We start from the raw sequence: 26915 nt of genomic DNA, 5'->3' as shown, positions 1-26915 counted from the left end.
CATTAATATAATTAATTTTTTGAGACAGAATCTCCCTCTGCCACCTCGGCTGGAGTGCAGTGACGAGGCTGTAGCTCACTGCAGCCTCCAACTCCTGGGCTCAAGCAATCCTCCTGCCTTAGCCTCCCCAGTAGCTGTGACTATAGGTGCTCACCACCGCACCTGGCTAATTTTCTCATTTTTTGTAGAGATGGGGTCTTGCTATATTGCCCAGGCTGGTCTCGAACTCCTGGCCTCAAGTGATCCTCCTGCCTCAGCCTCCCAAACGGCTGGATTTCAGGTGCCACCATACCCAGCCTAACTTAAATTTATTTTATTTAATTAATTAATTAATTTTTTTGAGACAGAGTCTCGCTTTGTTGCCCAGGCTGGAGTGAGTGCCGTGGTGTCAGCCTAGCTCACAGCAACCTCAATCTCCTGGGCTCAAGCAATCCTGCTGCCTCAGCCTCCTGAGTAGCTGAGACTACAGGTATGTGCCACCGTGCCCAGCTAATTTTTTGTATATATATTAGTTGGCCAATTAATTTCTTTCTATCTATAGTAGAGACGGGGTCTCGCTCTTGCTTAGGCTGGTTTCAAACTCCTGACCTCCAGCAATCCGCCCACCTCGGCCTCCCAGAGTACTAGGATTACAGGTGTGAGCCACCGCGCCCGGCCCTTAAATTTATTTTAAAAGGAGACACATGAATACCATAAGCAGAAGAGAAACAGCAGAGGGACGCACACTGTTTCCCTATAACAGGGCCACACAGCAAATATTTCAGCTTTGTGGGCCACACAGCTTCTGGACTCTGCTGTTACAGTGACACAGCCGCCACTGCAGCCAGCGGGTGAATGACGGTGGCCGTGTGCACATAAAACTTTTATTTATGGACACTGAAGTGTGACTCTCGTAGTGTTCTCATGTGTGATAACATCATCTTCTTCCAATTTTCTCCTCCCCCATCTTTTAAAAGTGTGAGAGTCCGTCCGTGCCCACGGGCTGTACAGCCAGGCGGGGGACGGATCTGGCGGCCGGGGTTTGGGGCCCCTGGTTTAGAAGGCGTTAAAGAGATGTTCCACCTTGACGTGGGCTGGCGTGTTGGAAAACAAGCACAAGGGAGCACCTGGGCTTTGTGACTCAGGGTTTCTTACTGCCTGGGGCCACCTGAAACCCCCTCTCGGGTCTGAGCCCCAGTTTGGGAAACTTGGCCACCATGTCTGGTGGTACCAACCACGGGACTTAGAGATCCAGCCTGGTGTCCCGACTGGCTGAGGTCAGGAGAATCTCTGCAAACCAGGGGAGGCAGGGAACAGAGCCATGCTGGGGGGCCGAGACCCGCCCTGTTCGTGGCACCACAGGACACCTGAGCAGACAGAGTGGCGAGGAGGGTGGGAGGCGGCTCTTGTGGCCCACCCAGGGTCCCCGGGCCCCGAGTGTGAACTCCTCGGGTGGCACCAGACGCAGACACTCACTACTTGCCGTCTCGCGTCCAGCCAGCCCTGGCGACGTACTCCACCATCGGGAACAGAACGCTGAAGGGCTGCACCAGCTCTTTCTCCTGGCTGGACACGATCTGGAGGGAGACAGACGTGGGTGACACTCTGGCTGCCGTGGAGGTTGGATCCTGCCCCTCCCTCAATCCCAACACTGCAGTCCTAACCCCCAGGACCTCAGCAAGTGAGCTTCTATGGAAACAGGGTCACAGTAGATGGAATCCGGTAAGCCGGGCTGCACTGGGCCAGAGGGCAGGCTCTACGACAGGTGTCCTTATGAGAGGCGGACACGTGGACACAGACAGGCCCAGGGAGACCGTTTCGTGAAGAGACGCAGGGAGTGGGCGGCCACCTGCAAGCTGAGGCAAGGACCCGGAAGGAGCTACCTGCCAACTCTGTGACCTTGGACGTTTAGCCTCCGGGCAGATTCCTCTAGTCACCCTATGAGGGCAAGTGGGCCCATGAGCCAATTGCAGCACCCCAGCTGCCTCGAGACACCAAAGGTGCTGGCTGCACTGGCCCTGCGAGCCAGGTGGCCTTGGGCAAGCCCGGCCTCTGGATGTCCTGGCTTCCTCGCACCTGCCGGACAGCAGGGAGAAAGGGAGCCGGGCACCCGGCTCTACCACTCGAGCAGGTCGCGAGCACGGGGCTGCCTCAGAACCCTGCGCGTCCTTGAGAGTGAGGAGCCGTTTAAAACAGCCTGGCGGGACTCGCGGGCGTCACGCAGACCGCCAACAAGGCCATTGAGGGCAGATCCCCCTAAAATTTGCCAGAATGTTCCAGTCACGAGTGTAAAAGAGGTTTGGTGAGGGCCTGATCATGCCAAAAATAAAACCTAGACCCCAAAATGATGAGAACAGAGGCATTTCATCTTATACACCCCCATAAAACACCACACAAGATGTCATTTTTGCAAAAGCAGGCGATGGCCTCCCTGGCTTGTCCAAAACTCTTACCCCCGGAGTGGGGGGTTTCCCAGGACGCCTGGCATCCCCACGGTCCGCCACTCTTCTCCGTCCCAGCCTCTGCGCACAGGGCTCTGTCTCTGAGCGGTTCTCTAACGAGAGGCTGGCTAACTTCACAGCGCCCCGTGTCTTGTGGAATTTGCGATTTCTCAAGAGGCCCGATCGGCCCGTGGCTACCAAAGGCCCCGGGGGTGGGGGGTGGGCAGGAACGTGACAGACAGAAGGGATGTGCAGGGCTGGCGGCGGACGGGCACAGTCACAGGGGCCATTCGCTAGTGGCCGCTTCCCTTTGCAGTGACGACGTCTGTGCTGCTGGGGGCTGCGAGGCCCTGTGCAGCATGAGACTCACTCCCCGGGTGATGAGGGCCCCTTGACTCGATGCTGATGAGGCGACACAAAGAAGGATCCAGAACACTGCCCATCCCATGACAGTTGATGGATCTACTGCAGTGACCCATGAGGACTTGCCCAAAATGCTGGGGCAGGGGAACAGGCTCGCTGAGGTTGGGGTCCCACTGAGTTCTGTTTTAGAAGCTCAGAGACGAAGGCATGGCCCACGGCCGGGCAGACAGAGGGCAGCAGGGTTGGGCCAGCATCTGGTGCCCGGGAGCACCTGCCAGAAGCGGGGAGGGTGGCCTGCTGGTCCCATCCAATTGCCTCCCTGGCTCCTCTCTCCTTCATCTGGAAGCTTCTGTAGGACACACCAGGCCCCCTTACCTTGCCCTGACTGTCAGTCTGGAACTCGGCCAGTTTCAGCGCGATCCTGGGATTCTTGCTGCCTGCAAAGACGGAACTGAGCTGAGTCGGCAGGTGTGCCTGTGGGTGCCGAGAGCTGGGTGTGGGTCTGGGACTGTGGGGTGACGTCTGCAGAGAGGAGGCACAGCCAGTGGGGCGAAGGGCGGGAGACGGCAGGTGTCCCAGGGTCTCTGTGCTGGCGTGTCACCCTCCCTGGTACAGGCTCCAAGCCCTCCAGGTGGGGATTTTCTGATGTTGGGTCTAGACCACGAACCTGACAGTGACATGCCACCTGACTGTATCACGTAAGGACACAGGCCAGACCCTATGCTGGGAGTTAGAGCTGTGGGGGACACAGTCACCAAGAGGACACCTTCCCTGCCCGCAGAAAACTTGAGAGATGGTTGCAAGGACGGGGTGCGTCACAGTGGTGCATGTCCTGTGCAAAACGAGGGCTTGTGCCGGACGGCTGGGCCTAAGCCCTTGGGAGACAGGTGGCCACAGGCCAGCCCTGCTCCACGAGGCCTCAGGCTCCAGCAGGGGGTGCGGGTCACGGCAGAGTAGAGAAAGCTTATTTGTTCAGGCAGACTTAGGACAAATCTCAACTTTGGCCCCCTGGGCAAGTGACATCCCTGAGCCTCAGTTTCCTCATCTGTGAAACTATGGGGGAAGAGCGACGTAGCCCACAGGCGGCAGGGACTGGACGCATCACATGGGAAGCTGCGCCCAGCACAGCCCGGAGCAGACGCTCGGCAAGCGTCGCAGCGATGACTCTGTCGCCCCTCCATGGGGTGCACGCGGGTGGCCCGGCGTGGCGTCTGGCCCGCACGTGCGCTCTGCTCGACTCAGAGGGTATTAAAATAACCTGGGAGACACTGATTTCTCATGTGAGTCCGGCACCTCTTCCAGAACTCGGCACGCTCGAGTCTGTGCTCTCAGGGAGAGGCGGGTCAGCCCAAGGGACAGAGTGGCTCCCAGGCCCTGTCACGCTGAGGCCTGGTTTTGCTCTGTGAGGGAGCTGAGTTGGTGCGACAGAAACGCAGGTGTCACAGAGGGTTGAGAAAGTCACTGACAACACCAGGGCAGAAGGGGAGGATGAGACAGAGCGCGGAAAGCCAAACCCCGTGTCCCGTCTGGCTGTACCAGGGGTTGATAAACCACGGCCTGTGGGGCAAACTCAGCCGGCCTGCCGCTTCCGTGCAGCTAAAAAGCCATCTTACATTTTCAAGTGGTTAAAAAGAAAATCAAAACAACAGTGATATTTTGTCTAATTTGAAAATCATATGCAAGGCTGTGGTTTTCTGTTTGCTTGTTTGCTTTTTAAAGACAGACTCTGCTCTGTGGCCCGGGCTGGAGTGCAGTGGCATCATCACAGCTTACTGCGGCTCCAGCTGCTCCCGAGTAGCTGGTACTACAGGAGCACCGCACCCGGCTAATTTTTCTATTTTTTTTTTTAGTAGAGACGGGGTCTTGCTCTTGCTCAGGCTGGTCTTGAATTCTTGGCCTTAAGCCATCCTTGCACCTTGGCCTCCCAGAGTGCTGGGATTACAGGCATGAGCCACCGAGCCTGGCCAATTCGAGTTTGAATTATTGCAACTCAAGCTTCAGTGAAGTTCCACTGGCCACGCAGGACAGCCCTGTACCTCCTTCTTTCGTGACACAGTAGCAGAGTCCAACAGTTGGAAGGGACTGTCTCAGCCACCAAGCCTGAAATTTCTGCTCTCTGGCCCTTCGCAGAGACAGTCTGCTGACCTCTGAGCTAAAGGGTGGTGGGGCCTAGGTAAGCCAGGAGTGGGAAGTGACCCGCAAAGGGCAGAAATCCCCTCCTGAGATCCCACAGGTGCCTGGCGAACAGCCCGGGTGGCCTTGGGCCTCTGGCCGAGCCCGCTGCCCTGTCCCAGGTGCTCACCTGTCCGGGGGTACCGGTACGAGTCGGTCTTCCTTTCCTCCAGTGCAGGAGAGGGCACGTGGATGACCTCGACCTCGGACTCGTCCACCTCCTCGTACAGCATCCGCAGTGTGGTCACACCCTCGGAACCTGCGTGGGGGCAGGGCGAGCTGCGGAGGACGCCCCCGCCCGCTCCCTCCCCCCTGCCCCGCCCGCTCCCTCCCGCAGCGTGAGAGGGCACAGGAGGGGCCACATGGGGTGAAGGGGCTGAACTGCGTCCTCCCCACCCTCGTCCAACAGGGGTGGCCACAGTCGCCAAAGAGCTTTCTGGGCTGGTATGGAAAGATCGTGAAGATGATTTAAGGGAAAGGAGCAAAGCGCAGAGAAGTAGAAACACTGTGATTCTGGTGTAACAGAAAGCGTGAGTAGGAGCATTTCTGTAAGAGGGAAAGGGACCTACCTTCCCAGGAGGCTGTGGGGCACCACCAGTACCCGGTGAAGCGGTCAAACTCTTCCTGAATGACAAAGGTGGCCACGCCCGCAGACTTGGGGTCCTCCAGGACGTTGGATAGCCCTAGAGTCGGGGAGGGAGAACAGCCTTCTAGCAACGGGGTGCAGCTGGGGATGCCCTGGGCGCATGCACAGGAAACCAAGGGACTCAGAGCTGCCCGGTTCAAAGCAGGGCCCCCCAACTGCACGCCACGGATGTCAGGGTGGCCCCTTCTCTGCAGTGGGGCCATCCTGGGCGCTGCGGGGCACTGAGTATGTCCCTGCCCCCACCCACTCCAGGCCAGGAGCAGGCCCCCACCAGGTCTGCCCACTTTCACAACGTCTCTGGACGCTGCCACGAGCATAGATTTAGGAAGAAAGGGGGGGCTGGGGCCATGGGACAGAGGAGACAGGGACCGACAATTTGATGCCATTAAACAGAGAGCTCTGCAGACACCCCAGGAATGATGAGGTCACCTCTAGCAAGCAGGGGAGGGAAACCCAGCAGGCAGGTGGGATCGGGCTGGGGGCGGACACACAGGGTGGAGGTAGGAGGGGCAGAAAGAGTGGCAATGCACAGTGAGACACACACACACCCCCCCCGACTGGGCTGCTGCCTCTGGCCGGGTCAGCACGCGGGAAGATGCCTGGAGGGGGAGGCCGGTGGGTTGGGAGCCGGGGCCTTTCTAGAAGCCAGACTGACCCTACAGACCACAGCCATGTGCGGGTGTCTGGGCGTCCTGGCCTCACCTTGGTGGCAGAAGGTGAGCCGCCGCTCCTCGCCCGTCTCGATGTTGGCCACCCACAGGTCGTTGTTGTTGATGAAGGAGAAGAAGGCAGGGTCGGCAGGGCAGATTTTGGGGTCCATCCGGGGCCCGGAGCACTGGGTCTTGATTTCCAGGGGTTTCATGGGGGACACCTGAGGACAGAGAGGCCCGACTCAGGAGGGGCAGGAGCCCACAGCTGACCCCCCACGCGCAGCCGGGGCCGGGGCTCACCATGAAGCCGTTCTTGCCCCCGTCGCGGCAGTGGAAGAGGCTGTTGCTGGCCTGGAAGAGGAAGAGGCCGCTCTCGCTGTGGAAGTCGTAGGACGTGATGCCGAAGACGCCCAGGCGCTTCCGCTCCCGCAGCAGCTCCTCCTCCCTCGAGTAGACGCCGTGGTGGGGCGTGGCCTGGGGACACGCAGGGGACGGGCGGCAGCGTCAGCAGCAGAGGCTACGAGCTCTGGAGTGACGGGATCCCCCACCCGCAGGGGCAGAGGTCCTCCAGCCGGAGCATTCGGGGACAAGCTGACTTGGGGCCCCGACAGAGAATGTTCCGTGCCGGGCGCCGGCAGCCAGAGCCCTTGACCCTGCACGAGAGCAGGGGCTGTGCCAGGAGGCAGCGCGATTGCAGGGCTCACCGGAAGCCTCCCTCCTTCTTGTGCCCCTTCCTTGGAGCCTCTCCAAGGCTGATGGGGGCCCTGGAGGGGCAGCCCCCAACACCAATCCTACAGCCCCCCGACCCTGTTCACAACACCTTTCTGCCAAGAACATTGGATCTGAACCCACCCAACACCAAACATGTGTCCTTTCTGCAGAGGTGGGGTCCAAATTCAGGACCACCGGGCACCCAAATGCCGGACCTCCTAGAAGCGAGGTCTGCTTCCAGGTCATTCTGCCAGGGGGCTCGGGTAGGTAGCGCACACCACTAGGCAGTAGAATTCTGAGGCCACGTGGAGGTACACCACAGCGAAGAAACACGTTGTTTAAAAATCAGAACCAAAAGCAAAATTATCCCTGCGTTGTGAGGAAAGCTACATAAACACAAGTTCCTTGCCTGGAACTCACGGGGACAGGCCAAAGTTAAGAGCTATTGATCTAGCAATGGATAAATTCAGAAAGCACCATCTTCCCGGCCACCCTGGCATTGTTACATTATTTCAACAACCTAAAAGAAAACCACACCAATGCATCCCACTTCTGACACCAAATAATAACCCCTCCACCCATGCAAAAGGCTCTCTCCCTGGTCAACCACGATCTCCCCCTCCCCAAGAGAGCCGATTCAGGTGAGATTATTGGCCCGGCCCGAGGGCGCAGCTCACCTGGAAGTGATCCAGCATCTGCTTCCAGGACAGGAGCAGCAGAGCCTCCTTCCGGACTTTCTTGGGAATCTCGGAGTAGAGCAGGGAGTTTTCTCGGCTACCGTAAGGCATTCCTGGAGGGAGGATGGTGGGAACCCGGAATGGGTGACCTTGCCTGGGAAGGGGCGAGGGTCTTGGCCACGAAGCTGACTCCCTCTGCTTCTAGGCCATTCTGCCAGGCTGCTGGCAGCACACCCCTCCCCAGAAAGGCACAGACCCCGAGTCTGAGTCTGTCGGCGACGGGTCTCCCAGCTCTAAGACGTCTGTGCTGAATATCGTGGCTGCGGTGACTAAGTAGCAGCACACGAGGGAATGAGAAAAGGGTGGTCAACAATATCCAACCCTTGGCAGGCTGGGCTCCGCTCGCAAAGTTCCTACTGTACCAAAGGGGTTTGCAAAGGTGGACAATTAAATTACTCTAGGATTAGAATAAGAGCAAAAGCAACATACAGGAATTGAGAAATGCACCTAATCCCGAGTTTCTCAATGTCACTACTAATGACGTTTGGGGCTGGACTGATGCCTAGGGAGGGACTGCCCTGGCACTGCAGGTGCAGAGCAGCGTCCCTGGCTTCCACCCACCCCATGCCAGGAGCAGCCCCCAGGCATGACAACTGCAGATGTCCCCAGACATGGCCCGACATCCCTTGGAGCGCAGGAATACCCCTGACTGGGCATCACTGACTTAATCTAACTCTCCCTATAAAATGACAGTAGTGACAGCAGCTGCCGACTGAGGATTTTGTATGGATTAAATGAGGTAAGAAAAGCAAAGCCCTCAGCACAATGCGCGTGTCATTCAGAGCTACCAGCACATTTCGCTAGCCAGCTTTGGTTTTCCATGTACTCATGTCTCTGAAGTAGGGATGCGTCCTGCTGTCAGAGGTGCCGCTGTGGTCATTTTGTTTTTTATTTGTTTTCATCTCCCCCACTCTGGGATGCTGCCGTGTTCTTAGCAGCAGGTAAAATAATGGTGTACCTTACAGCTGGCTGTGTCTCAGATCTGACGGATGATGGGACAACTGCCACTAGTGAAGGGAATGGCAGGAAGCAGAATGACTATCTCCGGGAAGCCTCGGCTTCCCCTCTCGTGTCACAAGGCTGGGGGACTAGGACAGGGCTCCTCCAAGAGTGGAGCCATCCAGCAGCACACGGGAGCCTGACGTGGCAAATGACAAGTCACAGAGAGCTCGGGGCCCTGAGTTCCTCCCGCAAGGAGACTCCAGTTGGGACTGCCCCTCCCCATGCTTGCCTGCTTGTTTGTAAGAGAGAACAGCAGGCCAACCCACGAGCTCAGCACCCGCAGGGTCACAGCCTCACGGACAGCGTCTATGCCATTTATATTTACTGTAATAGGCTGCTGTTATAGGCCTCCCCAGATTCCCCCACCCCCGCTTTCCTCCTGCATCCTGCTGGGAGATCCCATAGTGACCTGACCCTTCTGTGACCCAGCCAGCTGCAGGCTATTCCCAGCAGGCTTGAACCCAGACCAGGGCCTACAACATCCCCAGGCACTGATAACGGCATCTAGGTTGTTGCCCAAAACCCTGAAAGAAACTGGCTCGGACCCTGATCTGAATTCCTTAAACCCTCCTGTAACCTCCCCATAGCCTGACCTGTGGCTGGGGACACACCTAGGTAGGACACCCCTTTTCACTTGCTGTCTGTCGTGAGGACACCGTGGCCCACTCTGTACGTACATTCCCCTAATAAATGCTTTGGCCTGATCACCCTAGCATAGTTCAGTAACGGAAGAGTGTATTTAAAGAAAAATATTACATGATCAGGTTTCCCTTCAAAGTGGATTTAGGAGAGATGCGAAGTTAAATTAGTAGACACGTGTGGGCAGAGAAAATCTTCAAGGGCTTGAGGGGTTGGCAAACGGCCCAAGTGCTGGAAACACAACTCGATCTCTAAGGACCCTTGAAACTGCCAAGGTCCGATTCTCTCATTCCCGGCTGGGGGCAGACAGGAGCCCACCCATGCAGGCCGCCTGGAGTGGGGGGCCTGCCCTTGCCAGGGTCACGAGACAAGTGTGGACGGGAATCATGCTGGGTGACTGTTTATGTGAAATGTCCAGAACAGGCAGATCCACAGAGACAGGAAGTGGATTTGTGGCTGCCAGGGACTGGGGGATGGGGAGTGACTACTGATGGAGATGGGGTTTCTTTTTGGGATGATGGAATGTTCTAGAACAAGACAGTGGCGAGGGTTGCACAGCTCTGTGAATGTACCATTAAACACCACTCAACTGCACAGTTTTAAAAGTGTGAAATTGTGGCCGGGCGCAGTGGCTCCCGCCTATAATCCTAGCACTCTGAGAGGCCAAGGCGGGTGGATTATTTGAGCTCAGGAGTTCGAGACCAGCTAGAACAAGAGCAAGACCCTGTCTCTACTAAAAATAGAAAGAAATTGGCTGAACAACTAAAAATATATAGAGAAAAAATTAGCCGGGCATGGTGGCGCATGCCTGTAGCCCCAGCTACTCGGGAGGCTGAGGCAGGAGGATTGCCTGAGCCCAGGAGTTTGAGGTTGCTGTGAGCGAGGCGGATGCCACAGCACTCTAGCCCAGGTAACAGAGACTCTATCTCCAAAAAAAAGTGTGGAATGTGAATTATATATCACAGGGAGGAACAGGGGTCTTGATATACTGCCCAGGCTGGTCCTGAACTCCTGGCCTCAAGCAGTCCTACTCTTCAGCCTCCCAAGTAGCTGGGATTATAGGCGTGAGCCACAGCGCACCTGGCTAAATTTTTTTAAAAAAGATAGCTTCCTGGGGCAACAGGGAGGGCTGGGAGGGCGCAGGCAGCCGCTTTTTATGGAGCAAGCTGTGCTCTGGGCAGTCCCTGTCCACAGGGACTCTCCAGGAGAGCCGGAGCCTTCCAAACAGGAAGTCAGGGGTGTGGCCTTGCCAAGGACACTGTAGCCACCTCCCCTCCCTGGCTGGTTAATAAGTGATCACACCAACAGCCCCAGCCAGCCCATTCCTTGGCCAGGCTGCTGTTGGCACCAGTGACAGCGACGACTGGCATTAGAGGCACAGGGTGGAGGTGGCCAACGACAGCCTCAGAATCCTGCTGCCCTGTCCCTCCTCTGACCCTCTCACCAGTTCTGCCACCCACGCACTCCTGCTGCCAACCTGCCAGCCACCCCGCCCCATGGTGTCCCCAGCCTAGGCAAACACTGCTCCCAGGCACTGTGGGCTATGGCCTCCGTGGCAGCCCTGGCGGGGGCTGGGCTCTCTCCACGGACGCATGGGGACACGCATTTTCGACTTCCCCTCTGAGGGGTCTCAGAGCTATTGGGGATCCTGCGGCTGCCTCTGGCCACAGAAGTGGGGAGAAGCCAACCCACATGGGCAGGAGAGCGAGTTAGAGTGTTTCCTGACGCTGCAGTTTGCGTCCTGGAACAACTAAGCTGGCTGAGCTATCACCAGCCAGTCCCTCTTGCTGGCATCAGGAGCTAGCATGTGCCCTACATCCTGTCTGTGCACCCCAGTGACTGGCTCCTCGTGTCCCAAACTCGCCAACCTGGTCCCTGCCAAGGACGCAGGGGTCCCGGGTAGGGCAGAGGGGCAGGTCACATGCTGGGCCTTGCCTGGAAGTCTGCTGAGTGCCAGCAGTGGCCCTGGGCACCGTGCTAGCGCCAAGACAGGTTATAAATACCCTGGGGCTACAAGGAGGCCGGCCCCAAGAACTTGGACATGAAGCGAGGTTGGTGCTGCCCTGCTAGCATTAAGTGACGAGGACTGGGTCAGCTGAACATCACCCCAAAGGGAGGGCGTGGCCTCTGGGCCGCTGTGGGCACACTCCGGGGCCTCTGCCAGGTCCCGCCCTGGGGCCCGCACAGGAGTGCGCCCTTGCGTGTCAGACAGGACCAGGCGGCTGGGACTAAGTTAGGGATCTTGAGCCAGCGAGATTAGCCTGGTCACCCGGGTGGGCCTGACGTCATTGCAGAGGGGGATTTGAGACAGGCAGACAGGAGGAGCCTTGTGACCATGATCCCAGCACCGTGGCTACAGGCCTGGGGACGCCAGTGGCCACCAGAAGCCGGAAGAGGCAGGGGACAGCTCTCCCCTACATCTGCCAGGGGAGTGTGGCCCCACCATCACCTTGGTTTAAGCCCGGTGAAACTGATTTCGCACTTCCTGCCTCCAGAACTGTGAGATAATAAACTTCTATTGTTTTAAGCCACTGAGCGGTGGTCACTTGTTACAGCAAAAGCCGAGGCAAACTCTGCCAAGCACGCTGACCACAGCGGCAACTCCGACACGAGCAGGTGGCCTAAGAATGCATTGACACAAAGGGCTTGGGAGGCCACAGAACCACAGAAAAGAAAGAGGGGCAACAGCTCGCGACAGCCTGGGTCTGGGATGGCGTCCTTCCTCGCAGCCAAGCTGCTCGCAGGGAAATGGAACCTGAGGCCTTTCCATCCCAATCTCCCCTGGAGCTGGCGCACGTTTTTCTGTCAAGGGCCAGAGTGTAAATATTGTTGGCCTTTGGGCTATTATCATCCCTGTCACAGCGACTGCTCGCAACAGCAGGATGACGACAGGAACGAAGGGGCCAGGAGAGCTCGATTTCTGAAGGCGGCTGCCGCTGCCAAGCCCTGCTCCATGCTGGCCCTCTTCTCAAATTCCGTTTGCCAAACCACCATCTGATTTCCACGCAAGCCTGTCTACGAAGGGGACAGCCATCTGGTGTTCATCACAGTCCCCTTGTCATTAGCGTGGGGCCAGCCCGAGGCAGAGGCTGACACCTGTTCATTCATTCACTCGAATACTGACCGAGGGCCTGACACACAGGGACGTCTCAGGCTGAGGCCACCCCCGGGGGCCGTGTGGACAGATCCTGCCTGCCCAGAGAATAATCCTGGGCCACCCTACCCCCAGGGTGGCTCTTCTCATGTAGAGTTGATTCTGCCACCCAGGGGACACTTGGCAATATCTGGGGACATCTTTGATCACCACAGCTGGGGCGCGGCTGCTCCCAGCATGGGGTGGGTGCAGGCAGGGCCACTGCTCAGCACCCTGCGGTGTGCGCCAGACACCCGCCTGGGCCAGCAGCCCCGTGTCGCGCTGCTGTCAGAGCACGGGCCTGGCCGGCTCCCACAAGGCCCTCTTCCCCCCGCTCTGTGAGGCCTTTGGGTGCGGCAGGACGGCGTCCACTCACTCGCCAGGAATTTATTGTCTCGCCCCCGGAAGGCCCCATCTGGCTGCGGAGCACTGAGGCCTGCTCTGGGCCCTGAGGGCTCTCGTGGCCCCGTGGGAACACGGTCCTGCACGAGCAGCTGCAGACGACATGGAAAGTGCGGCTCACGGGCCGTGCGCCCAGAGGAGGCGTGACTGTCCCCGGATCTGGGGCAGGAGAGTGAGCGTGTGCAGAGCCACCCCTCTGCTGTCGGCCCTCGGCAGACGTGCATGCGACACCCAGGAGGCCTTCCTTGAGCCTCAGGATCCTTCTTAACACACGGCTCCACAGCCAGGCCCTACTGGGGGTGCCGTGGCTCCCACTGGAGATCTTCCTGCCCCCTCCTGTGTGTCATGGGCCCCACCCGGCCCAGCCCGGGTGACTGGGAAGTGACTCAGGGGGGTGGGTCCAGCTGACTGGTGTTGGAAACAATTTCCAGGCTCGGAGCCACTCGAATCAGCCTGAACCACGGCGCCCTGGTGGCGCGGAGGGGCTGGCCTGTCCTGTGCCCGGCTCACCTGCACGGACGGCCCGAGCCTTTCCCTCTCCCCTTCCAGCTGCCCGGCCCTCCCTGCAGTGGCGCCACGGCACTCGGGACAGCGGCCCCAGGCGCATCTTCCCACTCACGGGACCCGCTGCCGTCTGCAGAGCGGAGGGCCCGGGAGGGCGGTCCCGGGACGCATGGCCGGGCTCACCTAGGTAGTAGAGGCGGTGCGAGTGGGGGCCCGACTCGTCCGTCTTCTGCACGAACTGGAAGTCGTGGGGCGCCTTGTTGACGATGAGCCCCGAGTACTTGCGGCTGCCGTGGATGATGTTCCGCAGCCCCTCCCAGGAGTGCTTCTGCACCTGGAAGCGGGACGCCGGCTCGTCCATGTCCACCGCGTCGCCCCGGTCGGCCACTGGGGCCCCGGTGGTGGCCGCCATCCTCTGGGCCCCCTCGGAATTCAGCGAGAAGCTGTGAGGAGGGCGAGAGACCGTGAGAAGAGAAGATCCTTTTCCCTGCAAGCTGCCCCCGTGCCCCGTCAGGCACCCCGGGCCCCCTGAATGCTCCCCAAGTTGCTCCAATGCTCTCCGCGCCACTGTCACCCCTCTGCCGAATGACTGACGCCATCTCCCACCAGGACTCCCCATCTCCACTGCAAGTGTGATCCTGGGACTGAAAACCCTCCCTGGCTTTCCACGGCCCTGGGATAAAAGCGTCCTCACCGTGACCTTTAAGGCTGTGGCTGACCCGCAGCAGCCCTGCAGCCCATCTAGCCTCCTCTCAGCTCTTCAAACAGGTCAGACTCCACCTTCCACCCCCGGGCCTTTGCACACACTGTCCCTTCTGCCTGGAACACTGTTTTCCTTTGCTTGACTAACTTCTAATCAGATCTCAGCTTAAGTACCGGCAGGTCCTCAGAAACCTTCTGTGATCGCCTATGCGCACCTGTTTTTGTGAAAAACAGGTCTCCCTGTTTTTCACAAGCCACCTGGCCACCCTTCGCCCTGGCAGACTCTGTCACAACGGTTGCTTGTAAAACACCTGCTCCCTCGTGTTTGTCCCGATCGTGGCAGTGTCTGAAGACACTCGCGAAGGGCCTGGCACCCAGTGGGTGCTCCATGAAGAGCGGTGGGTGCCTCTCATTGAGCCCCGTGGGGGTCACACTCGGCCACCGGCAAAGGTATGAGTGTGAGGAAGAAGAGGCTGACCTTGGTGGCCTGCCGTCCAGCAGGGGACACCTTGTGTCTCACTGGAAGTCCCACGGCAACAGTCACATATTAGCCGGGCATGTCAGAAATCCAGGCGAGAGGGAGAACACATGCGCCATTCCCCAACACCGCCCCACTCTCTCCTCCCGCCGGGCCGCCCCACGCCTGCAGAGCGGCCCCGCACTGGACCGGCCCGGCAAATATTTGTTTTAAGGAAATCTAAACATGGCTGCAGTGACCCAGTTCTGGAAGAGCCAGAGTGGCCTGGAGGACTGAGCCGGTCGCTTCCCTCTGTAGGCACCAAGGGGCTGACGGCCTTGCCGGATGCTCCCAGCCAGGCCTCAGACACCTGTTAGCGGGGACTCACTTAAAGGACTTGGGGACTGAAGCTACTTCTCCACCCGAGGGCCAGGACAGCAGGAGCTGGCTTTGGAGAAGGGCAGGGGGTGGGGGTCTCCTCAACTCCTGGTGCCTTCAGTTCCCAGAGGACCTTGCCCCTTGCCAATGAGAGACCCAGACAGCAACCACCGTGAGAGAAAAGACCCCGGCCCGCTTCGAGAGGAAAGGGGAGAAAGGGACATGCGGATGTGACCAAGCACCTTAAAAAATATCAGGCCCTGCAGCTGTCACTTCACTTGAGCTTGTGACAGCCCATTCTACAGATGGGGAAACCGAGGCTGGGGGGTACAGAAGGGCTCACTCTCAATCAGAGCCGAGTGAATGAGAACGAGGGGTTGGGGTGGTGGCCTGGCTCCCAGCCCAGCTGGGCGGTGGTGCCAAGGGCCAAGCGATCACAGCAGGCAAAGTCCTCTGCGACACCCTTGTCCTGTGGGAAGGCCCTGGAAGGAGAGCGGAGAAGGGGCCTCCCCAGCACAGGGACGTGCAGAAGACCCGAGGGGCAGGAGCGCAGTTAGCTCAGCACTTTCTGACACGGTCTGAAGACCAGAGGCCACCAGTGCTTGCGGGCCCCTCGGGTCAAACAAGCCAAACCCAGAGCGGGGGTGACTTGCTGTGGGCCACACACAGGACACCCTGGCCCAGTGCAGAGCCCTGCCATTTCCCTCCAGGGCAGCGGGCAGCCCTGACAGGTGTTAGGCAGGCACCGGGGCCAGCGCCGGTTGAGCCACCAAGAACCTGCACAGCCCCAAGTGCTGCTGGCCACCAGCCTGGAAAAACCAAGCCGGGCAACTCCCCCAACCAGTGCAAGCGGCACCCCCAAGCTGTGCCACCCCAGCTCCAGCCCTGCCCACAGCAGGAAATCAGAAAGTGACCTCCAGCACCCCAGAAGGGGACCCCACAGGCTGAGCACCTGGCGGGGCATGTGCAAGACCACGTGGCTCACGTCCACAGCGAAGAACAAAAATCACCTTGCCTCTGATCGCCACAGACGGCCCAGGAAGCAGAAGTGCGACCCAGGAGGTGGGAGATGAAATGAAGCATTGGGAGGAACTTCTAGGAATCTTCTAGACGTGGCTGTGATCTTTAGCTTGAGCTTCTAGGCAGGCTCGGTGCTCAGAGCCCGGACTGCGCTGGGGCTGGGCCGGAGCAGGTGAGTGGAGCCAGCGTGTGCCGCCTTTTTCCACCCAGTGCCAAGTTTACACAGCTGGGAGATGAAAGCGGATTCCAGGCCACTTTACTCAGGCCCACCTACACCTTCCTTCCACCAATCGGCGGGGCGCCTCGGCCACCCCGACGCCTCCAGCAAACAGCCCCAGGCCTCCTGGCACAGTCACTTGTCAAGGCCGAGTGGAAGAGCTGTGTGTGATCTTTGTCTCAGCCTGTGCTTCGAGGGTGGGGACCCGGCGCCCGCCCTGGTGTCCACCAGAGACACAAGGGGCGCAGTGATGGCAGATGGGGACGTGTGCGCGTGGTGAGGCTCGGGGGTCCTACCCACGTTCAGGGGCGGGGGGATCCCCCAAAGTGGACATCGGGCAGCTGGCCCAGGCGAGGCAAGTGTCCCTGTAAGTGGGGGCTGCTGGGGAAAGAGCATGCCACCCTCGGTTCCATGAGCGCCTCCTGCAGCGTCCCCCGGGCCTCCAGCTTTGACAACCACCTTCAACACAGAGTCGGCCCGCAGCCTGGGCCCAGCGGGGACCCCAGGCGTGTGCAGATGGGAGGAAGGAGACCGACTGCCCCTGTATCCACCCCAAACGCACGTGCACCGGGACTGCCTGTGTTTAGAACCTGCGTCTGGGGAAATCCCAGCACTTGACGTCATCCTCGTCTCCCCAGACCCCTATCACTTGTGCTCCATAAAAACAAGTGAGGCTGAGAGACGAGAAACCCAACACGAGATGGGTTCACTTGGTCGAGGAATTCCGAGGTTCTTTTCAACTCGTGCCAGGCCCTGGGATGTGGAATTTATCAGCTGCCCCAGGCCGTGTATAATCACATTTATTGCACACTAAAGACTTGGGAGGTGAGTTCTGGGATCTTCACCGTTTTGGGGACCAAATATCGGGCTCAGAGAGGTGACTGGCCTGCCCAATGTCACCCAGCAAGGAAGGGGAGCAGAGCCCAAGTCTGTTGGACCCTGAAACCCACACCCTATGGGCAGGCCAGTGGTTCTCACCTGGGGGCGGGTCTGCCCCCAGCAGACACCTAGCAGTGTCTGGGACACGTGTAGCTGTTAAGAGTTGGGGGGCAGCTTCTGGCATGGCATGGGCGGAAGCCAGGGATGCTGCTCAGCACCCGCAGAGCCCGGAGGGCCGCCACGTCCCCTGCACTGAGAAACCCTGCCCTAGCCGTGCTGCCCTCACGCAGAATACCCGGAGCTCTGAGAAAAGAAATGCTGGGAAGACGAAGACAGTGCCTCCCTGATCTAACTCTGTTGAGAATTCTGGAACCTTCACCCCATCCCCACCATCCGGGGCTCCCAAGGCCTGCCTTACCTTCTCCAACTTCCGGTGTTCTCCTTGTCCAGCCGCAACTTCTTAACTTTCCGCATTAACCGCTCAGCCGGCCTCAGGAGGGTGGGGGGCCTGCGGGGGAGGGGGAGAAGAGACCACAGGGCTGCAACTCCTGGCAGGGGGGCTGTCACCTCACATCCCCTTTGCTCCCTCCCCATTTCCCCAGGCAGCCCCTTGAGCCTCCAGGGAGCACCCCGAAACCACGGGCATCCTGACGAGGCAGGTGCTTCAGGCCCCACTCTGAACTGCGAGAGGTGCGGGGCATTTGCTGGAAACCCGCACCTTACTCGCCAGGAGGTCATCCAAGGGAAGAAATCCCTCAGTTTCCAGTAACTGCAGGGATGCCACCCAAGGGGCACTTGGGGAAACAGAATCATCCTAAATTCCTCACTGTGGCTGCTCCTTGGTGGCCTCATGGCCATCTTCCCTCGCCCTTGGCCGAGACCTCCAGCCACAGTGGCCTCCTTACTCTCCCCTAAGTACACGGGCTCCTTCCCACCTCCCAGCTTTTGCACCAGCGGGTCCCTCTGCCCTGGATGCCCTTCCCCTTCTGTATGACTTGTCCCTTATTCTTCTGGTCCCAGCGTCACCTCCTCAGAGATCTTTCCTGAGCACCCAATCCAAAGTCACCCCCATCACGACACCTAGACAAGAACCCTCCCGCTAGGAGAGTGCTTCTCAACTGGGGGCGACTCTGACCCCAGGGCACATTGGGCAATGTCTAATGACATTTATGGTTGTTATAATTGGGGGTGCTTCCAGCACACAACGGGTAGAGGCAGGGACACTGCTCAGCACCTAGCAGTGCCCAGGACGGCCCCACCCCAGAGAGTGACCCCATTTCAGTGCCAAGGCCAAGACCCCTGCATTCATTATTTGGGGAACAATTTGAGCTCCAGTCCCAGGCTCACACCAGACACTAGAATAAATTCCCGACAGGGCAGATGGTACAGACCAGGGGACCCCCAGGCCCTGGGACTCCCCTCTTCTCTCCCTCCCCACTCAGATGTGGATTTTAATGTGTGCAGCCTCCTAGGACCTCAGCAGGGCAGGGGATTGTGGGACACAGAATCCCCTAACCTGGCTAGGGACGGGTGGCACCTCCAGGGACATTTTTGGTTACCGTGACTTGGGAGGCTGGGGACGGTGGAGGCCGAGGATGCTGCTCACCACCGTGAAACGCACAGTCGGTCCCCCCACTACAAAGAATGATCCGTCCCCTGATAGCAGCAGTGTCCAGGCTGACAAACCCTGCTCCGGGGGCGTGGGCACTCCTCACTGGGACGGCAGCCCCACAGGGCCAGGCCATATCTATCCCGTTGCCACTGTACCCCGTGAGCCCAGGCTGTGTTTGGCACACAGGAAGCACGCAATAAACATTTCAGGTTGTATGAGCAAATCGCTGTGCCCTCCTGAATGCTGTCTATAGCCACAGGGACCTCTGGTTTGGTCAGTGCCCAACCACCTTCTCAGATGAGCCAAGATCCATGACTGGCAGTCGCCCAGGTGCTTAGAGCAAGAGAAGGCAGCAACTGGGACAGAGATCCTAATGAAAGAGGTGAAGTAAAAACGTCACCACAAAGCAGCCCTGGCTTCACTCTCAGTCAAGCCGTGCAAAGTACAGGCACTGGTGTCACAGAGATGGGTTCAAATCCTGGCCCTGCCGCACCTGGGCTGTGTGACCTTGCGGAAGCCACTTAACCTCTCTGTGCCTCCATTTCTCCGGCTACAGAATGGAACTACGGTATCTATACCTGGGGTTACTGTTAGGGTTAAATGAGAACCCTCCCACTAGGGAATGCTCACGTGAAGCTCTTATGATATGGTTCCTGACGGGGCACAGACTAAAGGAGAGCCAGTATCGTCAACTAAATAACCGATTTAGAAATCACACCAGGGGGAGAACGAAAGGAACTAAAGTCCCTTTCAGAGCTGGGATCCTGACCACGTGCTGATGGACTCAGGCACTGTGTTACATGTCGGGGGACCCAGCTACACCCTCACCCAATCCAACAGGAATCAGCGTGCTCCCCTTCCTCTCCCCGAAGCCTTCAGGAAGTTCTTCCCAGGGGCGGCTGGAGGGGAACATGGATGGAAAGAAAACTGCACAGAAAGCTGCAGCCACTGCCCTGGGGCTGAGCCAGCTGTCTCCCAGGGCGATAAAAAACCATTTCCTGCCCCACTCTGGAGCAAGCAGGTAAATGCCACCAGCCCGCACCCCAGCTTTCCTGGCTGCCAAACCCGAGAACTCACCTTCTAACGGGTCCAAGAAGTCTCCATTCCAGCTGCAGACACGGGACACAGACCTCGACAGAACAAACGTGTCATTAACGTGGCGGGCCCTGGAGAAACGACAAGCCTCCTTCACTCAGGAGCCGCAGACCGTGGGGCCCGGATCTACCTGGCTAGGTTCTAGCTGTGCCTCGCAGCCGCGCAGCGCCGACTGCACGCCCCGGACAGGACCTGGGAGAGGGGCCATCCCACGGGGCCCAGGTCCCCCAGGACCCAGCGAGGACGGCGGGGATTGGCGACTAGAGTCCACCCCTCCCGGGCGTTAGCCCCAGCTCCTCGAAAGCAGGTTCGTTCTTGCCGCCCAGGCCAGTGACTTCCCCCCAGCCCCGGGGGACGCGGGAGCGGGGCCAGGGGGAGGGGAGGCTCCGAGGGCCGCGTCGGGGCCGGGCCGAGCGCGTGCGGGAAGGCGGTGGGCGGCCGCGCGGGCGCGGGGAGGGCTCTGCGCGCCACCGGGGGCGCACGGCGGGAGGGCGCAGGGCAGGCCCTCGGCGCCCGCTCGGCGGGCAGAGGCAGCCGCGAGAGCGAGGCCGGCCCGAGCCGGCGAGGGAGCTCCCGGGCGCGGCCACCCCGGAAGGGCGGCCGGGCGGGGGTCGGGCCGGGGCGGCGCGGCCGGCGGAGCGACTGCAGAGGCAGCGCGGGGTGAAGCGCCGGGGCGGGGACGCGGGCGGCGGCGCGAGGGCCCCAGGGCCGGCCATGGCGGAGCCGGGCCGGGGAGGCTGAGGCGCGGCCGCTCCATGGCGGGCGCGGGGTCGCGGCCGAGCGGGACGGGGCGCGCAGGCGCTGCTCACCGGGGCGCGGGGCGGCGGCCGCGCTGGGCAGGGCGTCCCGGGGCCGGCAGCGCCTCAGGCTCGCGGCTCCATGCCCCGGACTGCGGCCCCGGAAGTGGCGGGCGCGGGGGGACGGCGGTGGCGGCGGACACTGGGGACCCGCCGGCTCAAGCCCCTTTGACCCGGAAGTTGAGCGGCCCAGGCGGCGGCCTGGGATTGGACAGCGCCAGGCCCGCACCAAGGGGCCCGCGGCGCTGGGGGGGGACTCCTGGCGCGGCCCTCGCGGCCAACGGGTGGAACGCTCCGTGGGGCGATGTGTTCCCGAGGACTCTAGGGAAAGACACCCCCTACCTAACTTGGTATCACCCGGAGGAGCCAATGTCTGTCCTCTTAAGGTCGTCCGGCAAACGCTGTGAGCACCGCGGCGTTGGTGGTATAGTGGTTAGCATAGCTGCCTTCCAAGCAGTTGACCCGGGTTCGATTCCCGGCCAACGCAGCCGGTGGTGTTCCCCTTTTTTGCCTTTTCTAAAAACTGCCTAATAAAGTCATCGGGCAAGAATTTCTGTTACTTTGAAGTCACTTTTAAAAGCCCATCAAAATACCTGAAAGGCAGGAGGAAAAAGAAGAAAAAAGAATCAGACCAGAATCGTTATTAATATTAGTTTGAAAATCGGTGAAATCCTATAATGGAAAAACGAAAAGCAATTGGAGTTGTGTTTCCGCCCGGGATCGAACCGGGGACCTTTCGCGTGTGAGGCGAACGTGATAACCGCTACACTACGGAAACCGATAAAGGACACAACTCTTTGAGATGCTAGATGTACTTAACAGAAAGTAGACCTTGTTTTTACATAGTGACAATGGGAGTGTTACATTGTAGTTCTTCGTGGGAACATTGTTTCGCCGTGGTCAGTATTTCCGCTCTCGCAGAATACCCATCACTCTGCGTGATGCAATGGAAGCTGAACGAAGGAAAGTACAGAAAAATAATCCTATAAACACCCTCCCAACACACACACACACACACACACACACCTATTGCTTTACTACCAATGCCCCTTCCCTTACAACAATCCAAGACGAGAATGGCCCCAAAACCCACCCTGAAGTCAAATCGGCCCTTCTTTGGTTCGTCTCCTAGGTGGAATCTGTACTTACAACGTCTGCTAAGTTTCCACAGGTGGTCACTCTTTTGCTTAGATCAACCCCCTTTCTAAAAGAACTCTCTAAAACAACAACAACAAAAACCCGTGTGTGTGTGTGTGTGTGTGTGTGTGTGTGTGTTTGCATGCTAGGCACAGGAAATTTGGAAGGAAAAACAAAATTTAAAAACAAGCCAGACACAGAAGATAATGAAAACAGCTTTCATCATCCAGCCCTCATTTATTACATTTTAGACCTTCTTTTTTTTTTCTTTTTTTTTTTTTTTTTTAAGAGACAGTGAAAGGAGAGAGGGGGCGGTGGCAGGAGTTTCGGGCCCCGCTGCTGTAAAACTGGACAGGCCCCACAGGGCCGGCGTCAGGGGTGAGCCGGGGCCTGCAGGAGCGCGGGGCTTTGCCAGGGCGCATTGGGGCCTGGAGCGAGATGGAACGCTCCCCTCCACGTCTGTGTGTGCGGGTTTTCGTGGATATTTCCCCCCAGGATGTTGTTGGAGACATATTGAAACATCAAGAATAGGTATATTAGAACTCGCGACATCAAGAATTTATCACAATTTTTACTTTTCTGGCTTTGGTGGAAGCAAACGCGTCAATAACATTTTCCACGTTTACTTCTGGGGGGGAATTAAGAAATTGCATGAATGCATGTGAGGAGGGGCCACTCCTTTCCCCTCTTCCATTAAAGTCCGAAACGTCTCGGCAGGACACCGTCACTCTGCAGTATGTCCGTGTTGGTTTGCTAGCGCCGCTCTGATAAATTAGAACGCACGTGGTGGCAGGAAACTGTAGATTTATCATCTTTCAGATCTGGAGGTCAGAATTTAAAAAAAAAAACACACAAAATGTGGTCTTAGAGGATCGAAATCCAGGTGTCAGCAGGGCTGTGTCGTCCGGGGCTGCTGGAGGCTCCAGGGGAGAGTCACTTCCCGCCTTTCCCAACTTCCAGAAGCTTCTCGCACCCCTCAGCTCGGGCCCACGTCACTCCCAGCCCTGTTTCAGTTGCCACGTCTCCATGCTTAATCTCGACCCCCTTGTCACCCTCTTATAAGGCCCCTGTGGGCACATGAGGCTCCCCTGGGTGACCTGAAGCGATCCCCGTCTCAAAGGTCTTTAGCTTAACCCCGTCTGCAAAGCCTTTTTCTTTTCTGTTTTCCTCGTGAAGCGACACATCCCAGACGCTGGGAACGCGGAGGTCCGTGTCATGGGCCGGGGTGCCGAGGCCTCGCCCAGCTCACAGCGACCTCCCGGGCTCCAGCCATCCTCCCGCCTCAGCCTCCCGAGGAGCTGGGGCCGCAGGTGCCACCAACACCACACCCGGCTCGTTGTTTTGTTTTGTTTTTCTATGTTTAGTAGAGACCGGGGGTCTCGCTCTTGCTCAGGCTGGTCTCGAATTCCCGACCTCGAGCGGTCCTCCCGCCTGGGCCTCCGGGGTGCTGGGCCTCCGGGCGAGAGCCGCCGCGCCCCGCCCTTGCCGCCGCCCGGCGCGCAGCGAGGCCCGCGTGTCCCGCTCTCTCTTCGCGGCCAAGCTCGCTGGGTCGGGCGAGCGGTGTCCGTCCCCGTCCCTGTCCCCGCGCCCGCGTCCCCGCGCCCGTCCCCGTCCCCAGCCCCGTCCCCGCGCCCGTCCCCAGCCCCGTCCCCGTCCCCGTCCCCAGCTCCGTCCCCAGCCCCGTCCCCGCGCCCGTCCCCAGCCCCGTCCCCGTCCCCAGCCCCGTCCCCGTCCCCAGCCCCGTCCCCGCGCCCGTCCCCGTCCCCAGCCCCCGTTCCCGTCCCCGTCCCCGCGCCCGTCCCCGTCCCCAGCCCCGTCCCCGTCCCCGCGCCCGCGTCCCCGTCCCCAGCCCCGTCCCCGTCCCCAGCCCCGTCCCCGTCCCCAGCCCCGTCCCCGTCCCCAGCCCCGTTCCCGTCCCCGTCCCCGCGCCCGTCCCCGTCCCCAGCCCCGTCCCCGTCCCTGTCCCCGCGCCCGCGTCCCCGTCCCCAGCCCCGTCCCCGTCCCCAGCCCCGTCCCCGTCCCCAGCCCCGTCCCCGTCCCCGTCCCCAGCCCCGTCCCCGTCCCCGTCCCCACGCCCGTCCCCGTCCCCAGCCCCGTTCCCGTCCCCGTCCCCGCGCCCGTCCCCGTCCCCAGCCCCGTCCCCGTCCCTGTCCCCGCGCCCGCGTCCCCGTCCCCAGCCCCGTCCCCGTCCCCAGCCCCGTCCCCGTCCCCAGCCCCGTCCCCGTCCCCGTCCCCAGCCCCGTCCCCGTCCCCAGCCCCGTCCCCGTCCCCAGCCCCGTCCCCGTCCCCGTCCCCAGCCCCGTCCCCGTCCCCGTCCCCGTCCCCAGCCCCGTCCCCGTCCCCGTCCCCGTCCCCAGCCCCGTCCCCGTCCCCGTCCCCGTCCCCGTCCCCAGCCCCGTCCCCGTCCCCGTCCCCAGCCCCGTCCCCGTCCCCGTCCCCACGCCCGTCCCCGCGCCCGTCCCCGCGCCCGCGTCCCCGTCCCCAGCCCCGTCCCCGTCCCCGCGCCCGCGTCCCCGTCCCCAGCCCCGTCCCCGTCCCTGCGCCCGTCCCCGCGCCCGCGTCCCCAGCCCCGTCCCCGCGCCCGCGTCCCCAGCCCCGTCCCCGCGCCCGCGTCCCCAGCCCCACACGGGCGCCGCCGCCCCGCCCCTCGCTCCAGAGCGCCCTGCTTTCCCAAGCGAGTTGCACGGTCGCCCTGAGACCGAATGCTGGACTGTCTACACCGCCGGCAGCCGCAGCCCTGTCTGCACACCCGGCCTCCCTGGAGGTCCAGGCTCCGCGGCCGCCCGCCCCTCGGCGTGTCCGCACGGGCCCGGGGGTGCCACGCTCCACGTGCCACGCTCCGCCCGACCAGCCCCCCAAGGCGCCCCACGTCCCCGCCGTGGCGGAGGGCGGCGCGGCCCCTCGCTGTCGCCCTCCCCGCCTGCAAGCTGCTTTCCCAGGCCGCCCGGGGCTGGAGGCCGCTCCCCGGGTCCCGCCCCGTCATCCTGGAGTCGCCCGGCCCCTCCCGGGGCACCCCAAGTCTGTCCTCCCGCCGCAGCCGCCAGAGGGCGCCCGTGAGCACCTGAGTCAGGGCCCGTCCGACTTCTACCTACAGCCCTCCATGGCTCCCACCTTACCAGGGATGGAATCCCAAGTCCTCCTAAAAGTTCACCAGGCCCTGCACAACCCGCCCTGTCCCCTCCCCTCCCTTCCTCCCTCTCTCCCCCTCCTCCCTCTGCTCCAGTCACAGCGGCCTCCTCGCTGCGCCTCCGACACACAGACCTGGTCCTGCCCCAGGGCCTTTGCACGGGCCGTGCCCGCTGGCTTCCTGCAAGTATTCCAAGGCTCGCTCCCTCTCTGCCTTCAAGTCTTGGTTCCAACTGTTACCTCCTCAGTGGCGCCTTCCCTGCCTGAGCCTGATTAACTTGCAGCCTGTCCCCCCCTCTTGGCACCCACAAACTCGGTCCCTGCCACTTCAGCATGCTCTTTCAGTGGTTCATTCGTTTCTGAAATAATCACACGTGCAGAGTTGTTTCCTCATTTCTCCACCATCTTCCGCACTGGGCTATAAGCTCCACTGCCGCTGTTTTATTGATGTTTCTTGGAGTCTGTTTTGTCTCCTATTGTGTCCCTAAGTCTCAGGAAACATTTGTGAAATTATGAACAAATGAACAGGCAGCCAGAGGAGAGAAAAGGCCTGCAGGGTAGGAGGTGGCAGTGCAGCAATGCGGGAGGACTTCCTGGTGGCGGGGGCAATCTGGGAGGACGAGTTACCTGCCACAGGAACCCCATCAAGGCCTGGGAACTCACTTCTCTGCCCAAAACAAACACATCCAAACACTCCCTTAAAATGGTTTCTTGGGTCCTTCAAACCCTCTCGGGGCAGCCAGTGTGCTGTGTGACTCCAGGCAAGTTGCTCCATCTCTCTGAGCCCATGTTTGCCTGCATGAGGTTGGGTAGATGTTTCAGGGGTGTAGGGACCAAGCGCCGTGGCCCCCGAAAGGTCCATTGTGAAATCACTGACATGAGGCAGACTAAAAGAAAAAGGCTGGGGAGGTGGCTGAGGAGGGAGGATCGCTTGAGGTCAGGAGTTCAAGACCAGCCTGAGCAAGAGTGAGACCCCAATCTCTACAAAAAATGGAAAAATTAGCTGGGCGTGGTGGCATGTTTGATTGTAGTCCCAGCTACTGGGGAGGCTGAGGCAGGAGGATCACTTGAGGCCAGGAGTTGGAGGCTGCAGTGAGCTATGATGATGCCAGCCTGGGTGACAGAGTGAGACTCTGTCTCCATGGGGAAAAAAAGAAAGAGAGGGGGAGAGAGGGAGAGAGAGAGAGAGAGAGAGAGATACAAACATACTTAACATGTACACACAGGAGCCTTCAGAATGGAGACCCAAAGAGACAGAGGAAATTGTTTATTTTATGCTTGGGTTCAACAAAGTATGGACGGCCATGTAGAAACATGATCGGACAAAAAGGGCGTGACCCAATGCTAACAGGCTGAGTGGGGACACCCAACAAGGCCAGTCTGTCTAGATTCTTCTCGGCCTCTCTGAGCGGCGGCCTTCCTTCTGGGTGTGGGCCCGGCCCGCTCAGGGATGGGGGTCTGATGACCTTGGGTCACACAAGGTAGGTGAGAGAGGCCAGGTTTTCTTTTGTTTTTTGTTTTGTTTTGTTTTTTAAGACAGAGTCTCGCTTTGCTGCCCAGGCTAGAGTGAGTGTCCTGGTGTCAGCCTAGCTCACGGCAACCTCAAACTCCTGGGCTCAAGTGATCCTCCTGCCTCAGCCTCCCGAGTAGCTGGGGCTACAGGCACGCGCCACCATGCCCGGCTCATTTTTTCTCTATATATTAGTTGGCCAATTAATTTCTTTCTATTTATAGTAGAGACGGGGGTCTCGCTCTTGCTCAGGTTGGTCTCGAACTCCTGACCTCGAGCGATCCTCCAGCCTCAGCCTCCCAGAGAGCTAGGATCACAGGCGTGAGCCACCGCGCCCAGCCTGAGGGGCCAGTTTTTACACGGAATAATTTCAGGTTTCCTGGCTGGCTTTGGGGACAAGGGGTTCTGGCTTTCGTGACCTGCCTCAGGGAAGAGGGGCCCTAGTTTCTGTGGCCGGCCTGTGGGGAGGATGGCACCGAGAGGCAGGAGGACAGGAGAAGAGAAGAACTTTAGATGTTGAGGCTTTTTCACTTTGGGGCTTCCGAGTTCCATCAGGGCAGGCTGGGACCTCCCAGAGGCGCTTGCGGGAAAGGGGACGAGGGTTCC

The 26915-nt window shown here is 59.9% G+C and overlaps 1 protein-coding gene and 2 non-coding genes across 5 annotated transcripts in view; 1 reads left to right on the top strand and 2 right to left on the bottom strand.

Annotated features, from left to right (window-relative positions):
- DPP9 (dipeptidyl peptidase 9) overlaps positions 1-20695 on the bottom strand; it is a 36689-nt gene extending 15994 nt beyond the window's left edge. For 2 of the 3 annotated variants that reach the window (XM_012769237.3, XM_075998298.1), the window contains exons 1-11: positions 20549-20695; positions 19722-19774; positions 17451-17540; positions 13563-13822; positions 7640-7752; positions 6552-6725; positions 6304-6472; positions 5525-5638; positions 5086-5214; positions 3159-3220; positions 1456-1556 (exon numbers count right to left, since the gene is read on the bottom strand). In XM_012769237.3, coding sequence (XP_012624691.2) covers positions 1456-1556; positions 3159-3220; positions 5086-5214; positions 5525-5638; positions 6304-6472; positions 6552-6725; positions 7640-7752; positions 13563-13822; positions 17451-17506 — 1178 coding nt within the window. In that variant the 5' untranslated portion in view covers positions 17507-17540; positions 19722-19774; positions 20549-20695. Of the gene's footprint in view, positions 1-1455; positions 1557-3158; positions 3221-5085; positions 5215-5524; positions 5639-6303; positions 6473-6551; positions 6726-7639; positions 7753-13562; positions 13823-17450; positions 17541-19721; positions 19790-20548 lie in introns of those variants that run through there. The other variant, XM_075998299.1, reaches the window with a different exon arrangement.
- Positions 20696-20951: 256 nt separating this feature from the next.
- Positions 20952-21023, top strand: TRNAG-UCC (transfer RNA glycine (anticodon UCC)). Its single transcript has one exon. It is a non-coding gene; the product is annotated as a tRNA-Gly (tRNA).
- A 218-nt stretch (positions 21024-21241) lies between these two features.
- Positions 21242-21314, bottom strand: TRNAV-CAC (transfer RNA valine (anticodon CAC)). The gene has a single exon. It is a non-coding gene; the product is annotated as a tRNA-Val (tRNA).
- Between the last annotated feature and the right edge of the window lie 5601 nt (positions 21315-26915).

Source organism: Microcebus murinus, chromosome 27 (genome assembly GCF_040939455.1).
Source record: "Microcebus murinus isolate Inina chromosome 27, M.murinus_Inina_mat1.0, whole genome shotgun sequence".
NCBI lineage: Eukaryota > Metazoa > Chordata > Mammalia > Primates > Cheirogaleidae > Microcebus > Microcebus murinus.
This window is presented reverse-complemented; position numbering and strand designations above follow the sequence as displayed.